The 17,166-nt window shown below is 39.3% G+C and overlaps 1 protein-coding gene across 1 annotated transcript in view; it reads left to right on the top strand.

Annotated features, from left to right (window-relative positions):
• The first annotated feature begins 444 nt into the window (after nt 1-444).
• FBXO33 (F-box protein 33) overlaps nt 445-17,166 on the top strand; it is a 31,675-nt gene continuing 14,953 nt past the window's right edge. Inside the window, exon 1 of the mRNA XM_081228081.1 lies at nt 445-1,218. Within this exon, the coding sequence (XP_081084207.1) occupies nt 611-1,218 (608 nt within the window). The 5' untranslated portion in view covers nt 445-610. The remainder of the gene's footprint in view (nt 1,219-17,166) is intronic.

Genomic DNA, 17,166 nt, shown 5'->3' with positions numbered 1-17,166 from the left:
TGGCTCTTGAGTCCTCAGCCCAGCAACAGAGAAACGTATAATGAGAAACGTCACGAGCCCTTGCACCAACGCGAGTTCTGCCACTTCCACCGCCTGAATACCCAAGTTAACCGACTTACAGACTTGACGGAACTCGGCGTCCTCTGTGAGACGGGAGGGGGCGCCCATCGCCGGCACCACCAGCCCTTCCCGCCCCGCCCCGCCGGTCGGCCTGCCTGCGTCAAGGATCACGTGCTGCGTCTCCCTTCCCTACCGTCCATCTGGCGCTCCCTTCTTCCGGAAGTCGCGCCCAGTCACGCAGGGCTCCTCCCACCACCGGTGACGTCAAACTCAGCTCCTACCACTGCTCTGCCTCCGCCTCCAGGCGCGGGGAGGGCTGCCGTTTCCTTACAATAAATCCTGCCGCTTCCGGGCCCCTAACCAGTCCAAGCGAGGGTTTTGAAGTTTCTGAGTGTGCAGGCCTCGGATGCGCATGAGTAGAGTTTGAGAGGCCGGAGCCTGGCTATCTGGAGGCCACCCCCGCAGAGGCCATTCCCCCTCTCCGCAACTTGTGCTGCACTTGGTTCCGCCGAGACCCACGACGGTTCCGCCCCCTTCTTCCTTGTCATTGATGTTGTTGTTCTTGTCAGTGCCGCAGCCCCGACCACCGGGAGCCCGAACCCGAGCCGGGGCCGCCCGGGTGGCGCGGTGGCGGCGGCAGCGGCTGCGGCTGCAGCAGCTGCGACGGCTGCGGGGGCTGCTCCGGGGACTGCGGGGGCGGCCGAGGACCGGCAGCCGGCGGCGGGGCCGAATGGCTCTGTGCGGGCAAGCGGCAGGCGCCGCGTCGCTGCCCAGCGAGCTAATCGTGCACATCTTCTCCTTCCTGTCCGCGTCCGACCGGCTACGGGCCTCGGCCTCCTGTTCGCACTGGCGCGAGTGCCTCTTCTACCCGGCTCTCTGGCCCCAGCTCCGCATCTGCCTCCGCGTCTCGCCCTCGGAGCAGCCACGGCTCGAATTCCTTATGCGCAAGTGCGGCTGGTTCGTGCGAGAGCTGCGCGTTGAATTCGCCGCGGAGAATTACCTGAGCGGCGGAGGCGGCCCGGGCGATGGAGGCCGCGTCGACACCAGGACTGGCGGGGAAGAAGTCGAAGCCCTGCAGCTCTCAACCCGTTGGCTGGAAGTGCTCCGCACCTACTTAGAGCTGGTGCTGTGTGTGCTGGTCAGCATCCGGAACAACAGGTAGGCTCTTCACGGCCCCTGCGTTCAACCTTCTCTCCCCGCTCCTCCTCTCCGGGGCGCAGGGTCGCCTCCTTTCTCACACCTCGAAACAGATTCAGTGCGGATACGCCCCGCCCGCTTAAGCGTTGCTTTTTTCAGTGACTGGGGGTGTCAGTTCTAATCCGGCGATTCCTTTGAGGTGGGAGGGCGTAACAGGACTCTTAATACTTTACAAACAGTGAAGGACTTAGTGTTTATCAGACAGCACTCCTGGCGCCTTCCAGGCACTGTCTCATCCATCCTTTCGGTAGCAGTGGGATGGAGTTGACAGGCGCCGTCATTCTTCATTTTACAGATGGGAGAGCTGAAGCTTGGAGGGTGAGGCCCAGAGTGAGTCTTGGGAGAAACAAACCATAATCCGGTTTTTTTTGTTTGTTTCTGAATCTATCCATTCAAAATAGTTCGTGGTGGGGGAAGGAGTAGGTATGCTACTGGTTTCTCATAGTTACAAGACTCTCCTTGCAAAAAATCTTTGACAGCCATTTTCTTACCGGGAATAGTTTTGATTAACTAGGCCAGGCACAAAGAGTAGGAGGAGTGTTTGTTAAAGGGATTGGGGAACAGCCTGATCATCAGGACTGGAAGTCCCTCCCCTTTGCACCTCCAGACTCAGCTTATCCCCAGTGATTCACCTAAAAGTAGCACAGTACAGCTTGGTATTTGCGTGTGTTGGGGGAACTGGCCGGTGTCTGCAAAGAGTAAGCCCTAACGGTAGTGGTTTTGCATCAAGACTTTACTGTAATTTTGAGGCTAACTTCCTATGTTCTGGCCCATTGTCCTAATCAGTATTTTCCATTATTTATCTACCGCCCTCTCCAAAATCCTATTAATGTAGATTTTCTGTATCTGGATATTCTAATTAACCTTGCAATTAAACTATGAGGTAGAGGAAAGCTCAGAAGTTCAAAAAAGGAGCGACTTAGCAATAATAGTTTAGCAGTTTGCAAGTACTTTCACATTCACTATCTTATTTGATCCTTTCAATGACCCTGTGAGTTAGTCGGGACAACTATTATTATCCCTATTTTATAGAAACGAAACTGAAGCAAGTGATGTGCACATTGTCATACAGCATTGTTTTTCTCTAAGAGCAGTGTTTTTCCTTTTGCAATAAATACATTATGTTGAACAGGGTGGAGTGAAGGTCCTGGTTTAATGCTAGGTGAGATAGATAGATATATATTCTTAATTCTGTGTTTGAATCACAAGGGTGGGAGATAAGCATATAGCTCCAAGTTGTATCTGGAGCATGGCTCCATCATTCCAGTGGGCTGTGTATTTCCCCAGCTTTTCACACCAAGCCATTTCATTTCATTACTTTGATTTTATGTGGCAAAAGAGGCTGTTCAAGGCTGTAAGTTGGTCTTGATCAGGTTGGAGACGCTTTGTCAGAGTTGAATGTACGGCTCGAGGCCCAACTGACCTAGAAGTTAGAAAGATTCAGTCAGGGAGCACTTACTACTGATGAGACCAATGTGGGGGTGGGGGGGATGGTTTGAATTCAGCAAGTATCAATTAGATTTTTCTTGAGATCAGATAAGAGTTCTGAGCAGCCATCTAAAAATGTGTGTCTTTTGTCCAAGTAAGAAGAAGTCTTGCAAAGTGCCTGGTTCCTTTTAAGTGTTTTAAAAACTGGATGGATAGGTTATATAGGCAAAACAGTGGTACAACACATCAACATTTGACATTGTTCTTTACATTTTCAAGTTAAATTTACAGCGGTTTTTCTTTATGATTTCTACCATTTTGTAGGTAGAAAAGGGGGATATGAAACCTACCAAGTCACAAGCTTTATGTTTCCAGGCTTTCTGTTGAATTTCTTTAAACAATTCATACAATTCAGACTGTTACTTTGTTGTATTCAGTTATTTTCATGTCTTTAAAGAAAAGAACTAAAGCCATAACCTTGAACTGTGGGAACTTTTCAAGGGTATTGTTCTGAGAGGATAATTGGCATTTTGTTTTGCTTGATTCCTGGGTTTCATATACACACGTACTCTCAAGAGTGACTATAGCCACCTTACCAATATCTTAGGTGTTAGAAACAAGTGATGAGTATCAAAGAGGTACAAAAATGCCTCGCAGAGGGTAAAATACAGTCCTCTGCCTTCAGAGCTCACTTCTCTACAGGGGGCTAGGATACCTACCTTCTTGATCAACAGTAAGAGCAGAAATAAAATAAGTACTCATTCAACTGTGTTAGAGGTTAAATCGGCTGAGTTTCTTCTATAATTGTTCTACAGGAAATTGTACTTAGCAGTTCAAAACAACAAATTTAAATATGCATTTTTAGGATTTAACCTGTCAAGTTGAGTACTGCCTATTAAAATGCTGTATTCCAGACTCCTTAGGAAAAATGAAACTTCATGGACAATAAGATTTATGATAATAATAGCTAATAGACTCAGTCACTAAAAATACTTATTCTTAAACAGTAGGCATAGGTACTTTGTCATCATCTGGTTTATGCTTTCCTGGATTATATAAATATTTTGCATAAACCTTTTTTGGATGAAGAGATACCCAACAGACTCCTTACCTTAAAACTGACAATTTGGGCCTCCCTGGTGGCGCAGTGGTTGAGAGTCCGCCTGCTGATGCAGGGGATACGGGTTCGTGCCCCGGTCTGGGAGGATCCCATATGCCGCAGAGCGGCTGGGCCCGTGAGCCATGGCCGCTGGGCCTGCGCATCCGGAGCCTGTGCTCCGCAACGGGAGAGGCCACAAGAGTGAGAGGCCCGCATACCGCAAAAAGAAAAAAAAAAAAAAACTGACAATTTAAAGTGGCTCCATGGGGACAGCTTCAAGGTCATTGAGAAGGAAGGAGACTAACCTGCTGAAGAAACTAATCTCCTCTGAGGGCTGCTGAGAGGAATTAGGGCACTCTTTAGTCCATAGGTCCATTCTTAACATGACAGAGAACTGATAGAGGATAGGAAGATGAAACTCAACAAAAGATTGTCAAAGTAAAATATTTTTTCTGTGTTAAAAGAAGCTGTTGAGCAGCTTTTGAATGAAGGGATTAAATTATTTCCATTTGAATGTGTTAGTTCCGAGGCAGCCTTGAAAGAGTTCACCCGATTTGATCAATTTATGTATGACCTAAGGTGATAGTTATAAAAAAGTTTAGTTTTTTTCCCTCCAAATATTGAGAGCTTACTATGTGCCAAAGCAGTGAAGACAAGCTCCCTGTTTCCATGGATTCAACATTCCAGAGGGAAAAGATAGGCAGAAACAAGTAAACAAAGATTATTTCGGTTGTGAAAGTAAAAGAAAATCTGAAAATAAAAGAGGACTATGTAATAGTGACTAGGTGGCAAAATGAGATAGAGTGGTGAGGGAAAAACCTCTTCTGAAAAGGACATTTGAGCTGCAGCCTGAACGACAAGAGTCACCAATATGAAGATCTGAGAAAATAGCATTCCAAGCAGAAAAAAACAGCACCAACGCCTTAGGCCAGACAAATTTTGGGCCTGTTGAAGCACTACGAAAGAAAATATGGCAGGACCATGTGAAGGGTGAAAAGTGGTGTCACAATGAGCTCTGAGATGTAGCAGGAGGAAGGAATGGTGCTGGTTAGGTGGGCTTGTGGAATAAAGTTTGGACTATATCCTAAGAATAGAAGAAGTCATTGAAAAAATTTTAAGGACAAGCGTAAAGTGATCTAATTTGCATTTTAAGACAATCACTCTGGTTGCTGTGTAATGAATAAATTTTAAGAATGACTAGAGAGGAAGCAGGGAGACTAAAGGGAAGCCGTTGCAATAATCTAGGCAAGAGATGATGGTAGCCTGGAGTATGGTGGAGCAAAAGAAGATTTTAAAAAGTGAATGGATTTGGAATATATTTTGGAAGTAGAGCCAAGAAGACTTGCTGCTGGGATGTAGATAGAGGAAGGGAAGAATCAAATATTTTTCATCATTTCTCTGTAAAACTCACTCAGTTTTGTTGTCCTTAGTACTGTTAAAATTATCTTTTAGGGCTTCCCTGGTGGCGCAGTGCTTGAGAGTCCACCTGCCGATGCAGGGGACACGGGTTCGTGCCCCGGTCCGGGAAGATCCCGCATGCCGCGGAGCGGCTGGGCCCGTGAGCCATGGCCGCTGAGCCTGCGCGTCCGGAGCCTGTGCTCCGCAACGGGAGAGGCCGTAACAGTGAGAGGCCCGCGTACCGCAAAAAAAAAAAATTATCTTTTAATAATATGTTAAATAACAATTTTAAATGTCAGTCTTATTTAAATAAACCTTTTTTTAATAACATCTGGGATTTGAGGATGATGATAATTCTTAGATGGTAATTAAGTAAGTGAATTTGTAAAGCAAATTCTGGGAAATTACTTTTAATTAATGGATCCTAAGAAAGCTAATAAGGAATACTATTATAGGCCCGTGACTTATTTCTGGAATCTCTAAAGCTGTGCCACTAGCCACATATAGCTATTTAAATTTTAATTACTTGAATAAAATTAAAGATTCAGTTAGTTTTACTTGCCACATTTCAAGTGCTCCATAGCCATATGTGGCTAGTGGCTACCATTTTGGACAGCATAGAATAGAGCATTTTCAGCATGGCAGAAAGTTCTGTTGGACAGCACTTCTCTAAAGTGTTTTTTTTTTCTTTGTTTGATTTGGCTGTGGACATTCATTAACGTTTCTGAGAGGAGGAAATATGTTATCAAAAAGTGTTATGTGACTGTAAACACATTTGATATTGAACATAGACTAAGAAAATTAGAAGTGATCTGAAAGAATTTCATGCAATGATGTAGATTACTTTAGCTTTTATCAGTTTAGAAAAGGAAAAAAAATTGCATTCTGTGAGCTCCTTTACATCATTGAGAAAGACTTCAACCGTTTTAAGTGCATCTTTTTAAAGTACCAATTTCTTATATATTCTCCTTTTCCGTAGTTAATTAAACTTAGCTGTATTAACTCTAATTTAAGGTGGCTGTGTTTCACATTTTTACACTGATACTACTTATTACATCAAATAAATAATTTTGGATCCTCTGAAATGAAAGGAAACATACTAGAGTTTCTGCCACGGATAAAGTTTGCCAATTCTGAACCACAGAAGAGAAAAAAGGTCTTCATGACCAAGACATCAGAAGCCTTTGGGTCTCAGTTGTACTAAACAGTCCAATAGAAATCCCAGAGAAAGATGAAGAGTGTTCAGCACTCTGCAGTTAGACCTTGAAGAATCTTTCTTAAGCTCATAGGATGTTAATATTGTTTTCAAAGAATTGTCCAATCTAACACATTGAATCTATATGTTGTAGGTTTTTGTAAAAGGCTGTCAGAAATTGTGTTGGTTGTTTGAGTCATAGGAAAATTCTTACGCTAGAAAGAGAATAAGATCTCTTTTCAGTGATTTTTTAAAAAATTTTTTTTGGAGTTTAGTTGATTTACAATGTTGTGTTAGTAGTCAGGTATACAGCAAAGTGAATCAGTTATACATATACATATATCCACTCTTTTTTAGATTCTTTTCCCATATAGGCCATTACAGAGTATTGAGTAGAGTTCCCTGTGCTATACAGTAGGTCCTTATTAGTTATCTATTTTACTGAATATATATAGTAGTGTGTATATGTCAATCCCAGTCTTCCAATTTATCCCCACCCCCCCCAATCCCCTGGTAACCATAGGTTTGTTTTCTACATCTGTAACTCTATATCTGTTTTGTAGATAAGTTCATTTGTACCCTTTTTTTTAGATTCCACATATAAGCAATATCATATGAAATTTATATATATATATATTGAAGTGGTGTGTGTTTTTTTATTTTTTAAATTTTTTTATTGAAGTATAGTTGGTTTATAATATTGTTAGTTTCAGGTGTGCAGCAAAGTGATTCACTTGTATATTTTTTCAGATTATTTTCCATTATAGGTTTTTACAAGATATTGAATATAGTTCCCTGTGCTGTACAGTATATCCTTGTTGCCTACTTATTTTATGTATAGTAGTTTGTATCTGTTAATCCCATACCCCTAATTTATCCCTCCCCGCCTCCTTTTCCCCTTTGGTAACCATAAGTTTGTTTTCTATGTCTGTGAGTCTGTTTCTGTTTTATATATAGATACATTTGTATTATTTTTTAGATTCTACATGTAAGTGATAACATATAATATTTGTCTTTCTCTATCTGAATTACTTAGCATGATATTCTCTAGGTCCATCCATGTTGCTGCAAATGGCAATATTTCATTCTTTTCTATGGATGAGTAATATTCCATTGTGTATGTATGCCACATCTTCTTAAACCAGTCATCTGTTGATGGGCCCTGGGGTTGTTTCCAATGTCTTGGCTTTTATAAATAGTGCTGCTATGAACATTGGGGTACTTGTATCTTTTCAAATTGGAGTTTTCACTTTTCCAGACATATGCCTAAGAGTGAGATTGCTGGATCATATGGTAGATCTATTTTTAGTTTTTTAAGGAACCTCCCATACTGTTCTCCATAGTGGCTGTACCAATTTACATTCCCACCAACAGTGCAGGAGGGTTCCCTTTTCTCCATACCCTCTCCAGCATTTATTGTTTGTAGACTTTTTGATGATGGCCATTCTGACTGGTGTGAGGTGGTATCTCATTGTAGTTTTGATTTGCATTTCCCTAAGAATTTGTGATGTTGAACATCTTTTCATGTGCCTCTTGGCCATCTGAATGTCTTCTTAGGTCTAAGAAGACCTCTACCGAACTGTCTGTTTAGGTCTTCTGCCCATTTTTTTATTGGGTTGTTTGGGTTTTTTTGATATTGAGTTGTATGAGCTGTTTGTATACTTTGGAGATTAACCCCTTGTCAGTCACATCATTTACAAATATTTTCTCCCATTCTACAGGTTGTCTTTTGGTTTTGTTGATGGTTTCCTTTGCTGTGCAAATGCTTTTAAGTTTGATTAGGTCCCATTTGTTTTTTTTCACTTTTATTTCTTTGCCTTGGGAGACTGATCTGAGAAAATATTGCTACAGTTAATGTCCAAGAATATTTTGCCACAGTTTATGTCCAAGAATATTTTGCCTATGTTCTCTTCTAAGCGTTATATGGTGTCATGTCTTATACTAATGTCTTTAAACCATTTTGAGTTTATTTTTGTGTATGGTGTGAGGGAGTTTTCTAACTTCATTGATTTACATGTAGCTGTCCAGCTTTCCCAACACCACTTGTTGAAGAGTCTCTCTTTTCTCCACTGTATATTCTTGCCTTCTTTGTTGTAGATTAATTGACCATAGGTGTGTGGGTTTATTTCTGGGCTCTCTTTTCTGTTCCATTGATCTATATGTCTGTTTTTGTGTCACTACCATTGTGTTTTGATTACTGTAGCTTTGTGGTATTGTCTGAAGTCTGGAACGGTTATCCCTCCAGCTTTGTTCTGTTTCCTCAGGACTGCTTTGGCAATTCTGCGTCTTCTGTAGTTCCATAAAAATTTTAGGATTATTTGTTCTAGTTCTGTGAAAAATGTAATGGGTATTTTGATAGGAATCACATTAAATCTGTAGATTGCTTTGGATAGTGTGGCCATTTTAACAATATTAAGTCTTCCAACCCAAGAGCATGAGATACCTTTCCATTTCTTTTAAGCAACTTCAGTTTCCTTTATCAGTGTTTTGTAGTTTTCAGTGTATAAGTCTTTCACCTCCTTGATTAGGCTCATTCCTAGATTTTTTTTTGTCACAATTTTAAATGGGATTTTTTTTACTTTTTCTGATATTTCATTGTTTGTGTAAAGGAATGCAACAGATATCTGTAAATTAATCTTGTATCCTGCTACCTTGATGAATTCACTTATTCTAATATTTCTTGTATGGAGACTTTAGGGTTCTCTATGTAGAGTATCTTATCACCTGCAAGTAGTGACAGTTTTACCTCTTCTCTTCCAATTTGGATACCTTTTGTTTCTTTTTCCTGTCTGAGTTCTGTCACTAAGACTTCTAGTACAGTATTAAATAGAAATGGTGAGAGTGGGCATCCTTGTCTTATTCTTGAATTTAGTGGAAAGGCTTTCAGTTTTTCACTGTCGAGTATTATGTTGGCTGTGAGTTTGTTGTAAATGGCGTTTATTATGTTGAGATAAGTTCCTTGTATACCCATTTTGGTGAGAGTTTTTATCATGAATGTGTGTTGAATTTTGTCAAATGCTTTTTCTGCATCTATTGAGATGATCATGTAGTTTTTGTCTTTCCTTTTGCTAATGCGGTGTATCACGTTGATAGATGTACATACGTTGAACCATCCTTGTGACCCTGGAATGAATCCAACTTGATCATGGTGTATGATCCTTTATATGTGTTGTTGGATTTGGTTTGCTGATTTTTTTTGAGAATTTTTGCATCTATTTTCATCAAAGATACTGGCCTGTAATCTTTTTTAGTAGTGTCTTTGTTTGCTTTTGGTATCAGGGTGATGGTGGCTTCACAGAATGAACTTGGGAGTGTTCCCTCCTCTTCAATCTTGTGACATAGTATGAGAAGGACAGGTATAAGTTCTTATTTGTATGTTTGGTAGAATTCTCCAGTGAAGCTGTCTGGTCCTGGACTTTTGTTTGCAGGGAGTTTTTTTTTTTTTATTACAGGTTCTGTGTTCATCATTAGTGATCAGTCTGTTCAAATTATGTTTCTTCTTGGCTCAATTTTGGTGGGCTCTGTGTTTCTAGAAACTTACCCATTTCTTCTAGGTTGTCCAGTTTTTTAAGTTGTATGTTTTTTATACAACTTAAGTATGTATATTAATATACTATGTGTATAAAAACTATGGTTGAAAAGATAAGTGCAAATCACAGGTCTTGGGAAGAGAATTTTCACTTCTCTGAGCAAATATGTTATTTTAGAGGTATTCCTAGTGTATAATGTACCTGAAAACTGATCTACACTATAAATCCGTGATGTGTGAGGTATAGATAAAAAGCCCCTAGTTTTTGTCATGAATTAAGGTAAGTAAACTATTCAATATATTTATTGAATGCCAGGCCTTGTTCTAATGACTGGGGATACAGCATTAATTAAAAAGCTGTGCCATCATTGAGTTTATTCTAGTGGAAAAACAAGACAAATAAATAAAATATATAGTATTACAGTTGGTAATACATGCTATGACACAAACTGAACCAGTGAAGGGAGATGGGAATGGTGGAGGTGGGAAGGAGTGTTGCTGTGTAAAATGGGGAATTTAAGGAAGTTCGTAACTGCTGAAGTAGTATTTGAAGGAAGGGAGGGACTAAGCCATGTGTGTGTCTCTCTCTGGAAAGTGATTCCTGGGAGAAGTAGCAGTAAGTGGAGGAGTGGCTCTGCAGTGGGACTATGACTGGCATGGTTAAGTAAAACAGCATAGAACCAGTGAGATGTAGAAAAGTCAGCCAAGTAAGAGGGAGAGGTGATATGGACATCAGTAGGCCTTTATTGGGCTTTATAAAGACTTTGACTCTAACTGACATGAGGAGCCATGAAAGGGCTTTGCGACAAGGAGTGACATGATCTAATAGTTCAAAAGGAATATTCTAGCTGCTTTTTTGGGAATAGTTTGTAGCAGGACAAGTGTAGAAGCAATGAGCTGGTTATGAGGCTATTGCAGTAACCCAGACAAGACATGATGGTGGCATGGACCAGGGTGGGAGCAGTGGAAGTGGTAAGTAGTCTGATTCTGTATTTATTTTTATCTGGAGGCCTTCTAGAAGTAGAATGTAAGTATGAAAAATTAGATACAATTGTTCAGCTAACATTACAGTGCTCTTTTAATTGCTACTCCCTAAATATATCTATAAGGATATTTCCTTTGGCTGTTTTTATTCATTTTGTCCTTTTGTGTTTAAAAAAAAAAGAAGAAAAAAAGAAAAAAAAGGAAATACCTAGGCTTTGGACACAGTTTATTTTCTGAAAGCATGGCTTATCTTTGATATTTAGCTCCTTTACCACCAAATACTTTCAAGCAGGTCCCGGTTCATATAGGCCTTACGTAAATTAGAATCAGTTTGTTGAATTTCCCCAGAAACTTCTTGGCCTTCCTTACTGCAGTCATTTGGATTTTTTTTTTCTCCTCTTCTCCTCCCTCACTTTCCTGCTTCATGTGAACCCATTACTCCTTGGAATTTGCCTAAGTCTGGCCCACATATGGGCTGTGGGTTCAAGATGGTAGGACTAAGTGGAAAAGAATAAGTAAGTGGTACTCTGCACAAGGCTTCTTCCCTTCCTTTGTCCCAAATCACTGGTCTTATCACTGTTAATGCTAGGTCAGGTAAATCTGTTTTTCTATCCGGAAACTCATCATGTGTACTCTTCTATTACATCTCTTAAGTGGACAAGGAAAAAGCAGGAAACAGGGGCCACACTTGAGCTACCTTTTAACCTGGTTTGTTACTCAGATGTTGCTGGTAACTTCCAAAAAGAATCTCATTCTTAGAAACCTCACAAAAGCAACTTTGGTTCAAGGCAAAGAAGAAAGGCTTCACCTGAGGCAACAAACTTTGATCTTCTGTATCTTAGATCCACCTTCTCAAGCCACACACCTTCTCCATACCAAAGTCGTAGTAGAGTCACCACCATGTTCATGGGGCTGGGTAAGGTCCAGTCATATTGCCAGTACTGCAGAGAGCTGAGTGGATGTGTTCTTGATGGTCCTTAAAATCCTAAACTAGTTCTCCCAGAGAAACAGCAGTATTGAACAACCATATGAGGTAGGCAGCAGTATTATCTCTATTTTAAGGATGGTGAAACTGAGACACAGAGTAGTTAAGTGAGCTTGCCATTTACACAATTAGAGAAATAACTGCCTTTTTTTCTAATTTTTTAATGAAATTTTTGAACACACACAAAAACTAGACAGTGAACCTATCACTCAGATTCAGTATTTAAAGATTTTTGCCACGTTTGCTTTCTTTTATCTGTACTGAAGTATTTGAAAGGAAATCCAAGATATAGATGTCATTTTACACTGCACACTTCAATATAAAATTCTGAAAATTATGGACATTTTTATATATAACCACAGTGGCATTAATACACTTAACAAAGTTGTTGATAATTCTTTAGTCTCACCTGATTTTTTTTAAATTAGTCTTTTTAAAACCTTTATTTCCACTCTAAGAGTCTAAACTCATAGACATTTGTAACTTAATCACAATAACTTTTCATGTAATTGGCACACAATACATATTTTGACAAGTGAATGAGCAAAGAGTAGGAGAGAAGTCTGTAGACTAAGTTTCTAAATTATAAGTACTTAACAATCTGACTTCACTCTGAATCCGGAACTGATAACTTTTAAAAATAGGATTAAAGAAGAATGCAATTAGGTTGAAGAAATTCATTCTCTTTTTGCAATAGTATTAGAAAGATTGATTATCAAACACTTTATGATTTTGTGCTCTTTCACAGCACATCTTAGGATTTGCAAAGGGACTATTAAGTAGGTTGTATCCTATTAATATTACCATAGGAACAGAGCTAAGTTGATTTGAAGAATTAAGATGAAAGAAAATATTTCTAACCAACTGAACTGTTTTCCCAGTATGTTTTTTTTACCTGCCTTTTGAGCAAAGGCATGTTGTGGACATTGTGCAGGAAAGAACTCAGTATTGTATACCTGGAACTAAAACAGAGATCTTCCAGACAGTCTCCTTATATTAACTTGTTAAATTTTACTACCATGCAGGGCATTGATTTTTTTTAAAGATTTTGATGTGAATTAAGCTCTTATGAAGGTGAAAGCTATGTAAAGCTAATCTAAAGTAAAAATTCACCAGAGGTAATTCTAGTAAAATGTGAAACATCCTTTTACAAAATTGGAATAATAATATATGTGTGGTTTTGAATAAACCTATAGCCAGACTCATCAAGAAAAATCTCAAACAACCTAAACTTACACCCAAAGAAACTAGAAAAAGAAGAAAAAACAAAACCTAAAGTCAGTAAAAGGAAATAAATAATAAAGGTCAGAGCAGAAATAAATGAAATAGAGACTGAAAAAACAATATAAAAGATCAATGAAACTAAGAGCTGGTTCTTTGAAAAGATAAATAAAATTGATAAACCTTTAGCCAGACTCAGCAAGAAAAAAGAGAGAGGGCCCAAATCAATAAAATCAGAAATGAAAAAGGCGAAGTTACAACCAAACACTACAGAAATACAAGGATCCTAAGAGATTACTACAAACAACTATACACCAACAAAGTGGACAAGCTAGAAGAAAAGGACAAATTCCTATATATGTGCACTCTCCCAAGACTGAACCAAGAAGAAGTAGAAAATATGAACAGACCAGTGACTAGTAATGAAACTGAATTTCATTTTTTTAAAAAACAGCCAATAAACAAAAGTCCAGGACCAGATGGCTTCACAGGTGAATTCTACCAAATGTTTAGAAAAGAGTTAACACCTATGCTCTCAAAGTGTTCCAAAAAATTGCAGAGGAAGGAACACTTCCAAACCCATTCTATGAGGGCAGCAGCATCCTGATACCAAAGTCAGAAAAAGACACCACCCTGATACCAAAACCAGAAAATGACACCACAAGAAAAGAAAATTACAGGCCACAGTAATTTTCTAATTTCTGTGTTGATCACTCATCAACACAGATGCAAAAGTCCTCAACAGAATATTAGCAAACTGAATTCAACAATACATTAAAAGGATCATACACCATGATCAAGTGGGATTTATCCTAGGGATGCAAGAATGGTTCATTATCCATATATCAATCAATGTGATTACAATACGTTAACAAATTGAAGAATAAAAATCGTGTGACCATCTCAATAGATGCAGAAAATGCTTTTGACAAAATTTAACATCCGTTTATGGTAAAAAACTCTCCACAAAGTGGGTATAGAAGGAACAAAATAAAGGCTATATATGACAAGCCCACAGCTTATCATCAGACAGTGAAAAGCTGAAAGCATTTCCTCTAAGATCAAGAATAAGACAAGGATGCCCACTCTCACCACTTTTATTCAGCATAATAGTCCAAGTCCTAGCCACAGCAGTCAAACAAGAAAAAGAAATGAAAGGAATCCAAGCTGGAAAAGAAGAAGTAAAACTGTCGCTGTTTGCAGATGACATGATACTATATATAGAAAATCCTAAAGACACCACCAAAACCTATTAGAACTCATCAATGAATTCAGTAAAGTTGCAGGATACAAAATTAATGTGTAGAAATGTTACTTTTTATATACCAACAATGAACTATCAGAAAGTGAAATTAAGAGAACAGTCCCATTTACCATCACATCAGAAAAAATGAAATAACTGGGAATAAATCTAACTAAGGAGGTGAAAGACCTGTATTCCAAAAACTGTAAGACATTGATGAAAAACAGTGAAAAATGACACAAAGAGAATGCTCATAGATTGGAAGAATCAGTATTGTTACCATGCTACCCAAAGCAATTTACAGATTCAGTGCAATAGTTATCAAAATACCAATTACATTTTTCACAGAACTAGAATAAACAGTTCTAAAATTTGTATGGAAACACAAAGACACCGAATAGCCAAGGCATTCTTGAGAAAGAAGAACAAAGCTGGAAGTATCACACTCTTTGATTTCAAACTATACTACAAAGCTACAGTACTCAAAACAGTATGGTGCTGGCACAGAAGCAGACACATAGATCAATGGAACAAAACAGAAAGCTCAGAAATGAGCCCACACTTATATGATCAACTAGCCTACAACAAAGAAGCTAAGAATATACAATGGGAAGATGTATAAAGACAGCCTTTTCAGTGTTGGGAAAACTGGACAGCTACATGCAAAAGAATCAAACTGAACTATTTTTTCAAACCATATACAAAAGTAAACTGAAAATGGATTAAAGATTTAAATGTAAGACCTGAAACCATAAAAAGTCTAGAAGAAAACATAGGCAGTATGCTCTTTGATATCAATCTTAGCAATATTTTTTTGCATATGTTTCCTCAGGCAAGGGAAACAAAAGCAGAAATAAACAAATGGGACTACATCAAACTAAAAAGCTTTTGCACAGCGAAGGAAACTATCAACAAAACAAAAAGGCTGCCAACTAAATAGGAGAAGATATTCACAAATGAGATATCCCATATGTGGTTAATATCCAAAATATACAAAGAATTCATAAAACTCAACATCAGAAAAACAAACAACCCAATTATAAAATGGGCAGAGGAGCAGAACAGACATTTTTCCAAAGAAGACGTACAGATGACCAACAGCTACATGAAAAATGTTCAGCATCACTAATCATCAGGTAAATGCAAATCAAAACCACAATGAGATATCACCTCACACTTGTCAAAATGGCTCTTATCAAAAAGGCAACAATAACAAGTATTGGCAAGGATATGGAGAAAAGGGGACCCTCCATGCACTGTTGGGATGGGCCCACTATGGAAAACAGTATGGAGGTTCCTCAAAAAATTAAAAATAGAACTATGATATGATCCAGCAATTTCATTCCTGGGTAACATGGTAAAGAAAAAAATTTTAAGGGTATTGTATATATGTTGTATACATACATATGTGTGTATATATGACAACTTATTTTAAAGTTTATAAGAAGAAGCAAAAGATCTAGAATAGCCAAGACAACATTGAAGGAGAAGAACAAAGTCAGAGGACTAAGACTACCTGACTTGAAGACTTACTGTAAACTATACTAATCAAGACTGTGGAATTGGGCCTCCCTGGTGGCGCAGTGGTTGAGAGTCCGCCTGCCGATGCAGGGGATACGGGTTCGTGCCCCGGTCCGGGAGGATCCCATATGCCGCGGAGCGGCTGGGCCCGTGAGCCATGGCCGCTGAGCCTGCGCGTCCGGAGCCTGTGCTCCGCAACGGGAGAGGCCACAACAGTGAGAGGCCCGCATACCGCAAAAAAAAAAAAAAAAAAAAAAAAAGACTGTGGAATTGATGAAAATCTAGATAAATAGGTGGAACAGAATAGAAAGCCCAGAAATAGACACACATAAAGTCAACTCATCTTTGACAAAGGAGCAAAGGCAATATAATAGAGAAATATAGTCTTTTCAACAAATAGTGTTGGAACAACTGGACCTTCACATTGGGGGGAAAAAAAGAATCAAGACACAGACTTTACATGTTTCACAATAATTAGCTCAACTTAGGATCACAGACCTAAGTGTAAAACACAAAACAACTCCTAGAAGATAACAGGAGAAAACTTAGATGATCTAGGGTTTGGTGATAACTCTTTTGATACAATATCAAAGGGATGATCCATGAAAAGAAGAATTGATAAGCTGGACTTCATTAAAATTAAAAATTTCAGTCTGTGAAAGACACTGTCAATGGAATGAAAACCCACAGACTGGGAGAAAATATTCATAAAAGACATCTGTTAAAGGTCTATTGTCCAAAATATACAAACAGCTCCTAAAGTTCAATAATAATAAAGCAAACAACCCTACTAAAAAGTGGGCCAAAGACCTTAATAGACACCTCATCAAAGAAGATATATAATTGGCAAATAAGCATGTGAAAAGGTGCTCCACATCATATGTCAAATTAAAACAACGAGACGCCACTACACACCTATTAGAATGACCAAAATCCAGAACACTGACAACACCAAATGCTGATGAGGATGTGGAGCAACAGGAACTCTCATTCACTGTTTGTGGGAATGCAAAATGGTACAGCCACTTCAATTTGAAAGACAGTTTGGCAGTTTCTTACACCACTAATTCTCCTCCTACCATATGATCCAAAAATCATGATCCTACCCAAAGGAATTAAAAACTTTTTGGGGGGCTTCCCTGGTGGCGCAGTGGTTGAGAGTCTGCCTGCCTATGCAGGGGACACGGGTTCGAGCCCTGGTCTGGGAAGATCCCACATGCCGTGGAACAACTGGGCCCATGAGCCACAACTACTGAGCCTGCGTGTCTGGAGCCTGTGCTCCGCAACAAGAGAGGCCGCGATAGTG

The sequence above is a fragment of the Mesoplodon bidens genome, assembly GCF_964165515.1.
Source record: "Mesoplodon bidens genome assembly, chromosome: 3".
NCBI lineage: Eukaryota > Metazoa > Chordata > Mammalia > Artiodactyla > Ziphiidae > Mesoplodon > Mesoplodon bidens.
The sequence above is the reverse complement of the archived record's forward strand: the minus strand, read 5'-3'. Positions and strand labels throughout refer to the sequence as shown.